This window comes from Anguilla anguilla, chromosome 15, assembly GCF_013347855.1.
Source record: "Anguilla anguilla isolate fAngAng1 chromosome 15, fAngAng1.pri, whole genome shotgun sequence".
In the NCBI taxonomy this organism is placed as follows: domain Eukaryota; kingdom Metazoa; phylum Chordata; class Actinopteri; order Anguilliformes; family Anguillidae; genus Anguilla; species Anguilla anguilla.
Window position 1 is genome coordinate 26,408,532 of NC_049215.1, and position 17,836 is coordinate 26,426,367.

The following is a 17,836-nucleotide window of genomic DNA, read 5'->3' on the forward strand; positions in this document are numbered from 1 at the left end:
GACACAGCTCAGGAGGTAAGAGCAGTTGTCTGGCAGTCGGAGGGTTGCTGGTTCGATCCCCGCACTGGGCGTGTCGAAGTGTCCCTGAGCAAGACACCTAACCCCTAACTGCTCTGGTGGATGAGAGGCATCAATTGTAAAGCGCTTTGGATAAAAGCGCTATATAAATGCAGTCCATTTACCATCTCTTCGCTTGGATTTAAAATGGAACTGAAATGCAATAGCTAACAAGAGTTACAGCAACGTCGGGAATCCTGAAAACCTTTCCCCAGTACAGGGACTGGCCTGGGGGCGGTGTTCCCGCCAGACTGGCTCGTGTGAAAAAGCAGAACAAGGACACGTCAGTACCCCCGGGGGATGAGAGGTCAAACTGGGAGACGAAACGTGAAATATGACTGAGTAATTATGGTCTGTGCTACAGTGCCATAAAACTCCTTTAAAGCTTGGCCTGCTTTTACCCGGGTGCGGTGGTTTTGAACCGTCGCTGGATCAGATGCGTTTTACGAAACGCCTTGAGGAGTGACTGACAGGGTGATCAAAACGGTTTTAAAGTCAAACGGCTGTAATCACATGGTCAAGGCTGGCTACTGGCAGAGGATTCTCTTCCATGCCGCACATAAACAGTTGCTGTCATTTCACAAGACTGCAGTAACTTACCCTCATCATTAAATAACAGTTTATAGCCGATATCTACTCACTGGCATAAATTCAGACATCACCCATCTCAACATTACTACAGAAGCACACTAACAACATGTGTCAGCACAGTGACGCAGGGTACAAGGACCATAGACGTTCATTAGTGCAACACAAGGCCTCAAGCTGCAAGTACAGCAGTTAGCAAGACGAGACAAGTCTCTAATGCCATTCCTGTAATACAGTCACAATCAATGCCAGGTACAAGTGAGGACCAATTAGAAACGCCAGCCTTTCATTGTATTTTACAAAACAGGAAAATCCACATCAACATTCCCTTCCCTTATGAAATTCTCTTTTGTGCATCTCAAGAAATGAATCATGTTGATACAACGAGCCTGCATTCCTACAAGTGCGAATCTGCAGTGTACAGCAAAGGCAGAATGCAGAAAACAAAGTTCTGGTGAAGTCCCAGCTGCCATTTGATGCGTCCGTGTCCACTATGGTCCACAATCAGCGGGTTCATGTGCATGATCAACGGAGTCTCTAATTACCACAGAACCCAGACTGTCAGGGGGGCAGCTGGTCAACAGCCGGGCCTCAGCTTTCATCCAGCACTGCGTGCAAAAGCACAAAAAACTGGGGGGGGGGTGGGGGGGAATTACAGTGATAATTATGGTCTGTCCGTTCCAGGCCCAGGCCAACACGAACTGCGCCGTGCTGCCATGGAGCAATCTAAGGGCTCAGCCAATCGGCTCTCCCGCTCAGTCCTGTCGCTGACAGACTGCTGGCCTTCGTAACGGACCACCGCGGCTTCAAAGCAAAAATCTTTCGAACCGACGCCAACCGCCCCTGTTCGGCACTCGCCGCTGCAGAGATGGATTGAGGCAATAACGTCCAATCAAGCGACAGTATCCAGACAGGCCCAGAAAGGACTGCGACCCACTCAGAGAGCGAGGCGGCAGCTCCCGCAGGTTCAGCCTCCTGACGGGACTGGTACTCACTGCCAGACGCTCCTGCGTTCGCAGATCCATTTAAACCAGACTCATTCCAGCTTCGCACCGATCGCTGTCACGGTGCAGTTTAGCCGTGAAAGCGAGCCAAGAATTTATGCAAGGGAATTCTAAAAAAATTTAAAAAGATTTAAAAAAAAAAACACACTTCACTTGGAACTGGTAAGAAAATAAGGTTGTGCTTTCTTAATTTGTTAAACGGCTGCGGTCGCTTGAACAGGTGGACAATTAGGTTAATCTTTTCAAAACGTCAGAGGAGCTGCCTGAAAATTGGCTGGGAGGGAAGGAGAGAGGGAGGGAACGAGGGAGCGGAGGAGAAACGGGCAGAGAAAATGAAGCCTGGGCTTCAAATCCCTGTCTCTAATTAATCTAATTATCCTGCGCTAATTAATGCAGCTCTGCGCTCAGTCCGGCGCCTTCCCAGCAGGCTCGGCGGTCCGGTGCTCGCTGGGTTTGAAGAGGCCAGGGGTCGGAGCACATACGCTGGGCCCTGGCAGGGCCGAGCCGCTCCCCGCTCCTCCAGCGCGCTCAGACAGACACGGGGAACGCACAACCTAAAAAATAACCCGTGACGTGCGAAGCGCACAGAGCGCCTCTCGGGCGAAGCGCTCCCTCCTCCGAAATCTGCTCAAAGACACCGGCCGCAGGATCTCCGAATCGCCGTGGAGACGGGCATTTCCTTTGGCAGACATTTCACAGGAAGACAGGGGAAATGACACAAACCAAACAGCCCATAACTGTCACTCCGCTCTCTAAATCCCCCTAAATATCCTCTACAAAATGGATTCGGTACAGAAAGTAGTGTAAAAAATATGATTTGCAAATACAGGCTACATAAACCGGTAAACATAAACATTTTACAGCGGCAGTGCATTTTTCCAGCGCAGCCAATGAATTTAAACCACTCATATTTTTGTCGGCTTGTAACGGCATCAGACTTCCTCTCCTACCAACTGGGGCAGGAAGTAAACGGACATTTAGTAGATACTGAGGCTCCTGAGAGACACTGAACGCTGTCAGAGGGGTTTAGAAACAAGAACAGAGGAACATTTCCTTCAAAAAAAAAAAAAAAAAAGGAAACCGCAGTGCTGCTGAGGTACAGCCGAATTCCACACACCTTCGATGAGGACACGACCTCCAGCAGGAGACCGCGGTACGGACGGGCGGCCATTTTGTAAATTCATTCCGATCGGCGCTGCGTCGGCCCAGCGCTGCCCGGAGGGGACGGGAGGTTAATTGCCTCCCCCGGCCTCCGCGTCTCTCTTCCAAAGGGACTCCTGACCGACGTTCCCTCTCACTTTCCCTCAAGACCGCAATAACTTCCACACAAGGCAGCCATATCCGTTTCTAATACCGCCGCTATGATTTATTCATGGGCATGTCAGAGAGGGAGACAACAGAATTAAGGTGCGCTGGATGCCACTGGTTCCGTTCTTTTACTATACTGCATTCACAGTTTTAAAGTGCGCCCGAGCACTTTGTGTGAAAGGACACAAGGTATCATTAGCCAGGGAGGGAGAGTGTCTGTTGGCAGGGAGTTTCCAGGCTTATCGCTCAAAAGCCACCACATTGGTGGGTTTTGGCACCTGTGGTCTAAGGTGGCTGGCTGTGTGCATTTCAGAGGGGTGCAATGGCTCACGAAAGTCACGTTTTCAGTGTTCATGCTCACATACAGTGAGCTCCATAATGTTTGGGACAAATACATTTTTTTATTGATTTGGAACTCTACTCAACAATTGATTACAATTTTAGATTTGTAATCAAGATACTCACAAGTGCACATTCTCAGCCTTTATTAAACGGTATATTTATGAAGAAATTACTGCACTTTTTATACAGGGCCCCCCCCCATTTCAGGGCACCATAATGCTTGGGACGAATGGCTTCACAGATATTTCTGTTGTCAGGTATGTTCAACTGCTTCCGTAGTGAAGGTACAAGAGTCTAGTCTTGATTTTAGGATTTGAATTGCCTTAGGAGTCTGTTATTGGCATTTGTCAGCATGAGGAGCAGAGTTGTGCCAGTGAAACTCAAGAAAGCCATTATGAGGCTGAGAAACAAGAAAAAACAGAAACCTTAGGTTTCTAAAACCAACTGTTTGGCACATCACTAAGAAGAAAGAGAACACTGGTTACTCCACACTTTAAAAGTGTATACTGTATAGATCCACTGGTGTTTATAAATCTCTAACACCAGAGTGAGAATTATCCTCTGTGTTTGATCAAGCTCACACTCACCCAGCCTCAGTGCAGCTGTAAGGCCTTCTGTGTGCCGTGAGGCACGTCACCATGCAGACGCAGACGCAGACGCAGGCGCGGGCGCGGGGAGCCGAACCCCTCCCGCAGGGCCTGGCTAATCTAAATAAGGATCTCTGCACCGTTAGCCGCGCGGCGCTAATTCCCCGCTCGCATTTTCTCAGCGCGGACTCGGCGGATACGGCGAGCGCCGGCAAGGCCGCGCGCGCGACCCCCTCTGACCCCGCCTTCTCTCAGGGAAACCGGCGACGAGCGGCCGAACGAGGCGGGCGCGTACGCAGCGGCGAGCGGGGCGGGACTCCCGTCCGGCGCGGGCGGCAGAAAAGAAAGGAAGGCAGCGGAGGAAGAGACTGAGAGCTTCAGAGCCTTCGTTCAGCGCTGCGGCCCGCGCTCAAGCAGCGGTCAGGGGGTCAGGGGGGGTCAGGGGGGGTCAGGGGGGATCGGGGGTCAGGGGGTCAGGGGGGGTCTGGGGGTCGAGCGCCACCGGCCTCCGTGCGGCGAGGTAGCGGCCGCGGCGGCGCTGAGATTCCGGGCGCGGCGGCGAGTGCGGCGGCGGCGGCCGACAGGACAGCGCTTTACGGCCCGTAACGGGGAGGAGGGTAATGGCGGTCGTTAACACCGCGACGCTAACAGGCCGGGGGGGGGGGGGGGGGGGGGGCGCTCTGAAACGGGCCCTTCACCGCGGCGGTTTTACGGGGACACGACCGCGCCGTAAAAGCCAGGCATTATGGGGGAGCCCGTCGCCTGGAAACATGGCCCAGGAGCACATCGCGGGCTGGAGCAGGGCTGCGGGTGCTGGGGAAGCGCCTCTGTGGCGCTGGCCCGGGCCGCGGGGGCGACCGCGCTGTGAAACGACCTCCCCCCCCCACAGACTGATTACGCCATGATTAAACCTAATGGCTCCTGACGCAGCTCAGGGTTTGGGCTGGAGAACAGGAGAGCGTGCCAATGCGCAGGTGAACAAGGGGTGTGATAAACACGTCTGCATCCCCCTCTCTGCCTGTACCACCGCCTCAGTCTCTCTCTCTCTCTCTCTCTCTCCCTGCCTGTACCACTGCCTCAGTCTCTCTCTCTCTCTCTCTCTCTCTCCCTGCCTGTACCACCGCCTCAGTCTCTCTCTCTCTCTCTCTCCCTGCCTGTACCACTGCCTCAGTCTCTCTCTCTCTCTCTCTCCCTGCCTGTACCACTGCCTCAGTCTCTCTCTCTCTCTCTCTCTCCCTGCCTATACCACCGCCTCAGTCTCTCTCTCTCTCTCTCTCTCCCTGCCTGTACCACTGCCTCAGTCTCTCTCTCTCTCTCTCTCTCTCCCTCTCTCGCTTTCTCTCTCTCTCTACCTGCGTGTACCACTGCCTCTCTCTCTCACTCGCTTTCTCTCTCTCTACCTGCCTGTACCACTGCCTCTCTCTCCCTCTCACTCTCTCCCTCTCTCTCTCTCTGCCTGCTTGCATCGCTTCATCCTTCTCTTTCACCCTTAATTCAATTTTCTTTATTGCTATGACAAGCATATATGTTACCACAGCATGCGCTGACAGATTAAATAATATCAAGATAGCAAATAAATAAATAAATCTAACCACAACATAAATATTAATGAAAAAAATAATAACTCTGCCAGTAAACAAGGTTTGTCTTGAAGTCGCTTTTTGATGTATTATTGGTAGTCCCTCTCTCTCTCCCTCTTTCCCTCCCTCTCTCTTTCTCTCCCCCGCTCCCCCATGCTCCCTCTCTCTCCCTCTCCCTCTGCAGAATTTTGCAAATAATGAGCACTCACTCCCTAATGCACACGAACACTAAAACACAAAAATAACATCGGCAGGTACACGCAGACACGCTCACAGGCGCACATATACACGCGACACATACACGATTAGCCACAAACACGGTCACGCAGGTACACGCACACTGATGCATTCGCACACATACAATGCAGAAATACGGAAACACAGAGCCAGGATGGCAGCTGCAGGCTCACCCCACTGAAGTCCAGGTGCTGCTCGACCCACTCCTGGCCGTCCTTGAACTCGCTGTGGAGGCCCATGATGTAGAGGGTGTCCAAGGCGTCCACGATCGTGGCTCCCAGCTGGGAATTTCCTGCAGAGAGAGAAAGAGCTACACTTAGCCTGGCACCATCAAAACACCTCACAAGGGCCAGCACCACATAACACACGCGTATTTTACCGACACTCAATCTTGACCTTTTTTTAAAGATCTTTGCCTATTTTTCTATGTATTTGATCGCTGTAATCAATCCCTAGATCTTTTGGTTTTTCATGACGTCTACACATTTTTTATTAAGTAAATGTGTTGCATGTCATGACTGATTGTTGCAACAGAATACCCCCACTCCAAGAGTTCAATAAAGTATGATCTGTTCTACCTTATACACAACATTACTATAGGACCTATACTATGCCAGCACAGACTTCACTACTAGACTAATAACACATCACAAACATAACATTATTTTAGGAGCAATACTATACCAACAGTTCACATACAAAACAATGCCAAGGCCACACATCTCCAAGACAACACTGCACCACCACAACACTACCCCAATAGTAATACAGGATTCAAAACATCACCTTAAGGCGAACGCATGAACAATGCAGCGGTATTATTGCACCGACGGCACGCAAACACGTCAGAGCTTTGTCAGGGGACAGACAGCACGCCTCCTCTTCCGTGTTCTGACTCAAACGGGTCTGTTTATTGCGCGTGAGGGAGTAGTCTTGTTACGCAGGGAGGTCTGCGCAGACGCAGTCAGACTCGATCATTATGCGAACACCGCGACACAGCAGGGACGGTAGAATCACAGAGTCACTAACAGGGAATATTACACATCAGATAAAGGCTCCTGAAAGTTTTAAAATAAATAATTGTGTGTGTATGTGCATCTGAGAGTGTGGGTTTACGTGAGCTGGTAGAAGCATATTGTGTGTGTGAGTCTGTGTGTTTGACCCTGCACAGTGGTCTACAGCCCAACACTGTACCTGGAGATTATTCTGCAGGTTTCCACTCCAACCCTAACAAAGCACATCTCACACTAACAGCTAGAGCCCTCCTTGACCTGCTAATCGGCAGAATCGGGTGTGCCAAATCAGGGTTGAAATGAGAACCTCCAGGACGGCAGATCTGCCGGAGCAGGAGCAGGGCGGGCCAGCTCTACAGTGAGGGATTACACGTACTCCCTCACACAGAGGGGCCAAGCATGTGGCCCCGGGGGGAATTCCCATTGTTAACAGCGCTCATGCCGGGGCGGGCAGCCTGACCTTTAGTAAACCAGTGCAGCTGCCGGCGTCTGTGTGTAAACGGACCCTGCTCCGGGCCAGCAGGCCTTGTTAAGAGGGAAATGCGTCCCATTGGACCACGCTCACAGCAGCACTGCTCTGAGCTCATCTCAGCGGCAGCCACAGGGAAACGGACCCCTTCAGCAGCCTGCACTGGAATTCATATGCACGGAGAATCTGAATTTAACCAACACTCGAATAAAAGGACACCAGCTTGGCAAAATATATAATTATATTCATTTTAGCACTACACTGTTGCTGCCATATGGACACCCTACATCATGGATGCACACTCTCAAATTCAAATCAAACCCTGTTTTTCTTTTATCCCAGGTAAATTAACTGAACAAATTAGTGCTACTGATTGGCCAGACTGTCTTCACACCTGACTCCCAGGTAAAGGGAGGGTGGAAAACCAGCAGTTCTCGGCCCTTGAGGACCGTAATATGAGTAACAGGGCCCTAACACGATACAAAAACAGCACCCCTTGTAAAACAGCCAATGGCTGAGGGTCTCAAAGTACGTTCAGCTTTACCATAATTAGTCACTCATAGCAACCCAGCTAACACAAACTGTTCCAACAATGCTGCTACCATGCAGGGGCAATATTCTAACATTGACAAAACATTCCAGCAACGTTGTGAGAACGTAGCTGGGAATGAGTGAATGCAGTGCTCAGTTCTCCGCTCTCTCTTCCCTCCCACTTGTCGTCCTGCCCTTCCTCTCACTCTGTCTAATCTCTTTCTAGATCTCTCCCTCTCAGTGCCAGTCCCCCGCTCCCCGTCCCTCTTCCAGTCCAATCCCACTCTTAATCGCAGCGCTGATAATAAACGCCTTCAGAGCTCTCCTCACGCGGCAGAAGCAGCGCCGCATAGCTGAGAGCGATCGCCCTCGATAAGAATAAAAAAGGAGTACGCGCTAATGCGGAAGGAGACCGCGCGTCTGACTCGAACCTCACGCTCACGCTCGCGCTCGCGCTCCCCCTCTCCTTCCGGGGGCTCGGTCTCTCCCTCATTCTCGTCCTCGACCCGAGAGAGAGAGAGCGAGCGGGTGAGTAATGATCGAAGGCCTTCGGTAGCGGAGGCCGACGGGGGGAGAGCTAAAGCTCCCTCGTCTGGCGCCATCACTCTTGTTCAGAATCACATTTATTAGCACAAGCTAATGGGGCCGCCCTAACGCTGCTGCCCCCTCTTTCTCAACATGACAGCCCGGGGAACCGGCGCTGACACTGGTGACCACAGCTGCACCCGTCCGCCATTTTAACTACCGCCACCTCACTGCCGAATCCATCCGCCATTTCACCTGTTATTAGCCAACCCACGACTGACTGTGCATATAACTGTACGAGTGACTGTAAGACTCAATGTATGAGTGCATGAGTTCCACTGCAGTGTGTAGAAGCTTCAGGACTGAGTGCATGAGCTCCACTGCATTGTGTGTAGAAGCTTCAGTACTGAGTGTATTGAGATCCACTGCATTGTGTGTAGAAGCTTCAGTACTGAGTGTATTGAGATCCACTGCATTGTGTGTAGAAGCTTCAGTATTGAGTGTATTGAGATCCACTGCATTGTGTGTAGAAGCTTCAGTATTGAATGTATTGAGATCCACTGCATTGTGTGTAGAAGCTTCAGTATGGAGTGTATTGAGATCCACTGCATTGTGTAGGAATGGTGAATGTACCGCAGAAGCATCAGTCTAGTGTGGAACCAGGGCTGGCTGGAAAGATGGATTTTGCCGCTGCCAGGCCATTAGTGAGTATGCGCTTATGGGTTTGGCAGCAGCTTGTATTGACTGTTCAAATCCACTCATTCATCTCCACTAAGGAGAGCGAGCACAATTACAAAGCAATGAAACTGATTAAAACACAAATGATGGCCACCATTGTTTATTTCCCTTGATGATGTTAAAAGCTACAGCGGTAAAACGGCCATCCGTTATGTATAAACAGGCGGCGCACCAATGCCCGTCTGGAGGTAGGCCGGTATTATCTTCTGCCTTCTGTAGATTTCACATATTATCATTCCTGGGCCCACAGAGTAAAACAGCATTAATGCAACAGACTGAATGTGTAATGCAAAACTGACCAAAGCACAGCTGCAGTGTAGCTCAGAGATCACATACTCTGCCCACAGTGCAGTTGGGAACATTCACACATTCATGTGAATGCAGCTGCTGAAGAAGATAACCCAGGACACAGCCACAGAAAGAGCAGGCCTTGACCATTACAACACTGGACAGGAGAAGAGCGGTGAGGAGGTGCTTTACATGCATGTCCTGCATTCAGCTGACAGTTCACACCAAAACCATGCACTGACCCCACTGCCACAAGAATAGAAAGTGAATTCATGCACGCAAGCACGCACACGTGCACACACGCATGCACACACACATGCAAGCACACACACACAAGCACACACACGCACACACACATGCACACACACACCTACACACACACACATCTGCAGCACAGCTGAAGAATAAGCGCACACGAGCCCAGGTTTCCAGTGCCTAAACCCTTAAAAGGAAGGAAAGGAAAGAACAGGAGAAAACGAGGCGCGAGGCACAGACACCTCCCACACCATGAGAAAGGCGTCTGTCGTCACGTCGCCAACGAGCATTCCGTCCCCTCCCGATGCTCCCCTCCTCCTCCGCCCTGTTCCCACGGTCGGGTTCCCGCCCACAGTGAAGTCCCGGCGCAGTAAGAGGATAAAGCACTGAGCACCGGTGAGACTGAGGCTGAGAGATTGTGTTCAGGGGTTTACGGGCGGTGTGCCGCGGGGTTTGGCTTCTGAGCAGCTCAACAGCAGCCCGGGGGGGGGGGTTGGGGGGGGGGGGGTGTCCAGCTGCCAGAAGGCTGGAGAGCGGCAGGGAAGGTCATTAACACCTGTCACACACGCCCCCCGGTGGCGCTGTCAGCGCGCGCATTATCAACTCTTCCCACAATCCTCAGCACCTGTGTGTCCTCACGAGCCCTCGGAATCAGAAGAACAAATCACCGCTCCTCACTCCCTCCTCCAGAACCGCGAGACCAGGCTCAAACCGGGCCCAGGAGCGCCCAGGGGGGAGAACCGCACAAACTTGGCGGGGGAGAGAGAGAAACATTAACATGTTTTTCCATTACTTCATCTAGTCAACTCATAATCCTGCGCAAAGAATAAGGCAAACCCAGCAGTTCCCAGCACGGATCTTTTGGCTTAAAACAATCCGATTACGAAACAAAAACAGAAGTGAGCGCAGGACATTTTTACGCTCCAGTCTTTGTACAAAGCAGAGTGAGAGCAATGCAGTGGATTGGGAGCACAACAACGAAGAAAGTACTTCTATTGTTGTGAAAACCCCAGCTCCAAAAGAGAGCGCTGGAGGAGAACTTGGAGATGCATTACTGAACAGCTAAAAGAAAGACCCAACCCAACACAAGATGTTCTCACAACGTCACTGGCATGTCTTGCTGATGTTATAACACTGGCAGTACATTGTAGCATCGTTGTGGGGACGTCCGTGTTATCTGGGGACGTACAGAGTGTAAATGCCTGACCACTCTACTCTTCACACATTCAGTTTTTTCTTCACTTAAAAATTCCCCGCAGCTTCAGAAGGCGGAAACTCTACTCCTCTGTATGAGAAACGCGTACTTATTTTCTGTCATACTTTCTCCAGTTCTCGCAGAAACAGAATTTCTGCCGGTATGGTAACTAGAACAGGGACACTGCTCTTATACGGATTATTAATAAAAAATGTATTCTAAAAAAAAGATATTCATCAATTATTCATACAATACAGCAACTGGAGGAAAAACATCCTAAACATCCAGTAAACAGTTCAAACACCCAGTTAAAGGTGAAAAATGTGCAATTACAGAAAGATGGCCTGTGACTGAAGAGGCCATGTACCGTACAGAAGCCACAGTGTGTTCCCCTCCATAAGCTCATGACTAATTCAGCTTTTATCCCCCATTGATTCAATGAATTAAATATGATCTCTCAGCATTTTGGAGTACGGAACAGATAAACAACAAACAAACAAACAAAGAAAAAACTGCCTGCAGTTGATCTAAAATATCATAATATCTATAAAGGTTTTTATTAACCTTTTTATAATTTAATGTAATTTTTTTGTTTTGGGGGGGGGGGGGGGTGTTGAGGAACATGCTTGAAGAGGATGTGGACAGAAGGTGTGATATAGGGACAGAGTGACAGAATATGAGTCACTCCAGAAAGAGAAGACTGCTCACTATCAACTGACGGTTTTAATAGGTTCAAGTCCGTTTAAACTGCCTGGAGATTCACTGCATCGCTGACAGGAGCCCTAAATCATTCCAAAAATACACACACACCGCAACATCTTTCAGGTCTGGACAAACTGCCACCCGCCCGCGGGCGGAGCAGGACCCCTGTCAGGCAGCCATATGTCCCGTCTGGTGCCCCTCCCTCCACCTCTTACTACGTCACTGTTTCCTCCCCCTGTGGTGTCATCCCTTCTCCCTGTGATGTCATTCCTTCTCTGCGCTGCCACCTCCAGCTACATCATTCTCTTTCTCTTCATCTCCTCCAAACGGAACACTTTTATTCTCCATTCATCTCTCATCGTCACTCTTTTACTCTCTCTACCTCACACTCTCTCACCTTCTCTCTCTCATTCTCGCCCTGTCATTCACCATCTTCCTGAAACAGTTATTTGCAGTTATTTCTGTCTCCAACAGTCCTGCCCTTTCAAAGGGTCTAGATCACATCTCTACCTGACAGCTAGGGATGCAACGGTTCGCGTAAAAATAACTGTACCGCTCGGTTTGCCACCCACGGTTCAGTTTGCCTTCCTCAAAAAATCCTCTTTTGTGTCTAGCTATGTTTTTGAATTAAGCACTCACAACTTGCTTTTTAAATTCTTTTTTTAAATGTCATGTAAAAGTTATATTGGCCATTTTTGTTCTGATGTCATAAAACACTGAAATGAAGGAATACGAAGATCAGTTAACTCACGCGGCTTTCATTTAAAATCCATAAAAAATGTAGCGGAACTACGTATTTCCACAGGCGAAGTTGCGGTGGGGGCAGCTTATAGCCGAAGCGCCGGTCAATCGGCCAGTTTGCAAAACGGCTAATGCAAGAAAAAAAAACACAGTTAGAGGATCCTCTGACATAGTTTAAGTGTGCTGTTTGGGAGCATTATGGATTTAGTGTTAACACTGCTACTGATGGGATTAAGGCGTCAGATAAAACAAGGTCTGTAAGCAAGCACTGCGTTGAAAGTGTGCCGTATGCTAATGCTAACGCGCGGAGCACGATAGCCCATTTACTTCACCCTGGTGTGTCCGTTGCAAAAACACAATAAGCACAAATTTAGCAAAGTGGCGCTTTACCTACTCAGAGAAAATCTAAGGTGCAGCCATTTTCCACTAATTGTGATACAGTAAAATACTGTATTTAAATTTCAAGCAGGTTTACTATTATACTTTGAAGAATGGACAATCTTTAATCCCAGATTCAAATTAATGACTGTTCTCTATCCTTGTATTATTAACAGTCTAATGCAGGTTGAGTTTATGCTGAATTTTATGCCAATGGAACTTTTTTCTCTGACTCACCATAAACTTATCTACGGAAAAAAAAAAAAAAAAAAAAAATCAATACCATCCTCATTTATTCTTTCTTTCATTGCCCGGCCATCAATCCCAGCCTGCTCTCTCCTACTCTCCACCCCCCATCTTTCCTCTCTCACACCTTCCCTCGGTTTCTTCCTTTCCAATCAAATCTCTCAAAGAAAATCCACTGACACTGGAATCCATAGTCGGTAAACACAAAATGTGGCAGTACAAAGCTATTTTTGAGACAATAATTCAACTCCCGCCCTCTCGCTCCGACTCTCACCTCTTATCTCTCTTGTTTGAGAGTCATTACGTTCCAAAACAGTTTTCCCTCCAAATCTCTTCCGATATAATTTGTATGTGGCGCAGGACACAATCGTTTTATTTTTCCCGAATTCATTTTCTCCATAAACCAGTGGACTGTGAACAACTGAGGAAGAAAGAGATGGGCGCACTGGGGCCCACAGAGAGCAGCCTCGGGAACGCGGTTAAATAAAAACAGAGCCGGCTGGAGCCGCAGTGCCCGGGATTAGCTCTCCGCGGGTACTTCAGCCCGAGACTCCCAGCCAAAACTCCAACCGAATTACAACATTCGCTTGGATCCCTCGCGAAACATCTGCTGTGTCCGTCCGCCAACTGTCGATTTGCTTTGTCTCCCTTCTGTTGTGGAAGAAGGACGCGCAGCTTGCCTGAAGATTTCAGCCTAATGAAAAAACAACGGAACTTGCGTGACACTTCTTGGAAGAGTACAGATCACAGTCGTCTTGCCAGCGTTTGTCTAATCTTTGCTTATACCTCTGATGTCAGTCTCATCTCCACAGCTACAACTCCCAAACAGTTTCAGTTACTTAAAAAAACCAAAAAACTAATGAACCACGCAGTCTGCTTTTTCGTATTCCTTTCAAACTGACTCGGGCGACGGCTAGTCCCATAAGCAGGGCCTCCTCATTTTAGCTGTCCCTGTAGCCAGCTATTCAGTAGAACATTCAGCAATGTCCCTACATCCACTCCAGCTGAATACCTATCAACATAATTAACTGTGATTAGCCAGCGATTAGGGAGATAAGGAGCCCAATCAAAATCATTTTAGAGCCTGGGTTCACAACAGGGGGTCTGTGGACCACTGGGGGCCCTTGGAGTTACTGTAGGGGGTCCTGGACCAGACTTGATATGCAGTGACTCTACAAGTTTAACAAAGTGGTGCTTTAACCTTTTAAGAGAAAACTTACACTGCAACCATGTTCAATTCATTTTGATACAGCAGACAAGAGATTGTAGCTAACCATAAGCAAAGCGCATGTCATTGCCAACAATGGTGGAAGTTTCGCTGCATTCCAAAATGGTGGAGAAGCCTAGCGTGGTCATAACAAATTGACAAAACCTTCCCAACTACTCCCACAGAGCGTACTTGGAGTGCTGTCGATATAGCCTTGGGAATGACAGTTACAGTAAATGGCTCTCATGACCTTGCTAGCTAACTACCTGCACATTATACACAAACAACAAGCCCCAGCGTAACCTTTTTAATTGGTCTCTTGAGTCTGTAACAAATTTGTGAGGATCCTTGGTGAAATTCTCTCACGCAAGCTGAAATCCCTCCCCAGGGTTGACACTGTAGATAATAAAATGCCAGACCAGAAACCACAGTTGTTTCTGCAGAAAACTTGTAGGGTCTACCTAGTGTGGGGTTGCCGAGGGAATTGCCAACAGCAAAAGTAAAACAACCATTCAGTAAAGTCAGGATTAAAAAAAATAATAAATACATATCCTGTTTCCATGCTGTCAGTTTTCAGCAAAACCACAGCAAAAGAGCACAAGACAGATGGAGAACAAAAAAAAAAACCCCAATACAACGCAGGACAGACAAGCACCAATTTGCAAATACATGATGGGCAGAAGTAGAACATCAGGTATTTATTGAGCTTTGACAAGAGTGAGGGTTCATCTTCTAACGCTCGACATTAGAACGACGTGGATGAAAGGGAGAGAAACAGCCAGAAACGTAAACAGCTGACGCCTTAGTGTGTCCTCATGTTGTGGTACATATTTTATGTGCTTATAGGACTGCAAATCCTCCGGTTCGGCATTCAAAACTGTATCACACTGTGATGGCAGGTTTTCCCAATTTAAAAGCACATGAGGTGCATCAACGCGGACGCCCAAATTCTGAATTATTAAACTACTCTACTTTCTTGTTCATTCGTATACGGGTTCTGATTTTCAAGTAATATGAGAACTAGTTTTTAATAACCCTAGACGCCCTGCTGTGCTGGAGGCTGAATGAGCTCCAGCAAAGCTTCGTTCCAATCCCCTTAAGACGGACTCTGACGTATGGGAAGCCGGACAGAGCAAACAGGTTGTCCCAGGTTGGTACCAGTAAATAGAGAGGCTGCAGCCAGGTTTAGCCATATTTTAAGCCTTTAAGGTGTAAGATCACACATTTGTGATTAGAACGTTCTTGACTCAACATTCTAATGCTGATGTAAGAATCAGTACTGCTAATTCAAAGCAGTGGAGTTCTAGAACACAATGACTTAGAATTTTGGGGAAGAAAACATTCCAGAAAACCTACTCTTCAAAGGGTTAATAATGGTGTGCACTGCGTGACTCTTTCTGGTCTATGTTCATGTATGATGTGCGCATACTGACTCCACCTTGCTGAGGAAGCAAGAGGAGTTGGTAACATGGTGAAAATTGGAAAGGGGCCCATAAACTCTCTTGACCCAGGGCCTAGTTTATGAATTCCCTTCGGCCTGGAAACTAAGACATCAGCACAAAGGGAATATGAGCCTGGGTGTTCACCTCACACGCTAGCAAGGGCTCTAGCACCGGGCACCAGAGATCAGAGACGCGAGGTGAACCCACTGAGCACTGATTGCTTGTGTCGAGCAACTTTGGGTGGGATTTACACAGTGGAAAATTCAATCTCTGCTGTAAAACTTTTTTTTTTTTTCTGACAGCAGGAAGCTCATAGGAAAAAAATCCATCCAATTAGGCCACTGTGGATTTAGAGCAGAAGACATTTTATTTCTGTTCTTTATAGCCAAGTGACTAATGTTCATCCGACTGGGTTTCCAATTGCTTTTCCCTGAAAAGGCATTTGTAACGTCCATTTTGCATTCTTTTGGGAATGCAGAGTAATTTTGTATCTCTCATCCACAAATCAAATCTTAAATGGGCATCGAAATAATCGGCCAGTTTGCCCGAGCAGAATATGTTGAATGATTCTGTAATCATTTGTAGGCACAGAGTATTGAATTCAGCCGTGATTCACTAAGGTCAACACAACTGGACACGTTACCACACCGATCAAAACATCCATGCCTTTATATCAGTCTGCCAATACTTTGCCATAAGGAATCAATGTTTCAAGCAGATTTCTTTCAATATAAGCAAGCTCTGAGCGTGGCGTCAGTACAATCCATAAACCGCAGGCTAACGTTCAACAGGTTAAACCTGTGGCCTGTGCAGCAGTCATGGCACCTATCTAACCACAGCGAAATGGTTTTGCAGTTTTTTACCATCTGTTTCTGCAGTCCTTTCTAAAGAGAAAATATCTCCCATCTCCCATTTCTGAAATAAGCCATTTCTTATTTGTGCAGCACGAAATCGCAGAAGAGCATCAGGGTAGAGAATGATGAGTTTAATAGGACAGATAGCACACATACAGCCCGCCTGAATTCAGCTAAAATGCACCTTCCGCCTGAACGCTTCATGGACCAGGCAATAAGAGCAAGCCTCAGTATGAGACGAATTCTTTTCGGCCAAGAAAGACAAATCCATCTCTGTGGGGTTTAGAGGCAAATACTTGTTTTTCTCCCTCCCTCCGCTCTCTCACCTATTCCTTGTTCTTATTTCCGTTTCGGCTGTGTGGTGCATGCTGGTCTGCAAATCACTATCAAGCAGTGTAGCTGGTGGAGGACCTGAAGCAGGAAGCTCATCTCACCACCCAAAGGGGGAGAAATTAAGGGCATCGACACCTGAAAATGAGACTGGGGTTCTCCTCTGTACCTGTGTCTAATGAGACTGGGGTTCTCCTCTGTACCTGTGTGTAATGAGACTGGGGTTCTCCTCTGTACCTGTGTGTAATGAGACTGGAGTTCTCCTCTGTACCTGTGTGTAATGAGAGTGGAGTTCTCCTCTGTACCTGTGTCTAATGAGACTGGAGGCCTTGTCTGTATCCAGTATCTAATACGATTGGCTGTCCACTATACCAATAAATTACATGTGCATTTGATTGAATCTAGGGGTGGGTGTCCTCTAATACCTAATAAGGCTGAGTGTCATAGCATACCCTGTATCAAATGACATATCCAGACCACAGTTACAAACTTTACCCTGGTGGCTGAATTCAGGATTTAGAGAGTGCTAAAACTGGAAGCAACCGGAAACAAGGATGCATTTCAAGGTATTTCTGTGATGTAACTAGCGCAAGTCGCCCTTTACAAACCACTGCTTTGACTCCCAGGAGACACAGAGTCTGCCTCAGAGACACTGACAGTAATGACACTATTCCTCTATACGCTCAGCTACAGCCGTGCTCTTCTTCACAGTATCGTGAGCCACACCTGAGCTCATTTCTGGACTATCTGAGACTCACACACTTCTCAATATTCTATTCAATGTGATAGACAAGGCCTCAACAAGAGTGTGTTTTTTAAAGAAATCTTTGTAACTGGTACATTTTGTATGCATATGGCTCTCATAAATACAGTAAACACTAACAATCATTTGGCACTGTATTATGTTTTATTGCATTACAGTGGGACACTTTTACAGACTGTGTGCTGATTGATAATTGACCAAAACCACAGATTAATGTTGTATGCCGATTCAGTCAGCGAATAAATATAGCTAACCACCCGACAATAAATAATTGATTTCCTGGAATGATTTAAACTTGCATTTGCATGGCATTGCTGTGGAACCACAAACAAGTTTCCCAGTCCATATGATTAAACTGACATCAACTTGGACAAACTAGAATTTGTGTAGAGCAGGGAAAAGATGCATCCAGAAAAACCTTTTACCCTCCTTCACTTCCTCGTAAACTACGTCAGG

At 47.9% G+C, this 17,836-nt stretch overlaps 1 protein-coding gene across 3 annotated transcripts in view; it reads right to left on the reverse strand.

The window, feature by feature from the left end:
* The window catches only part of LOC118214083 (mannosyl-oligosaccharide 1,2-alpha-mannosidase IB-like), a 101,113-nt gene that overhangs the window by 35,106 nt on the left and 48,171 nt on the right, over positions 1 to 17,836 (reverse strand). For all 3 annotated transcript variants that reach the window (XM_035393584.1, XM_035393583.1, XM_035393585.1), the window contains one exon: positions 5,877 to 5,995. In XM_035393584.1, the coding sequence (XP_035249475.1) occupies positions 5,877 to 5,995 (119 nt within the window). The remainder of the gene's footprint in view (positions 1 to 5,876; positions 5,996 to 17,836) is intronic.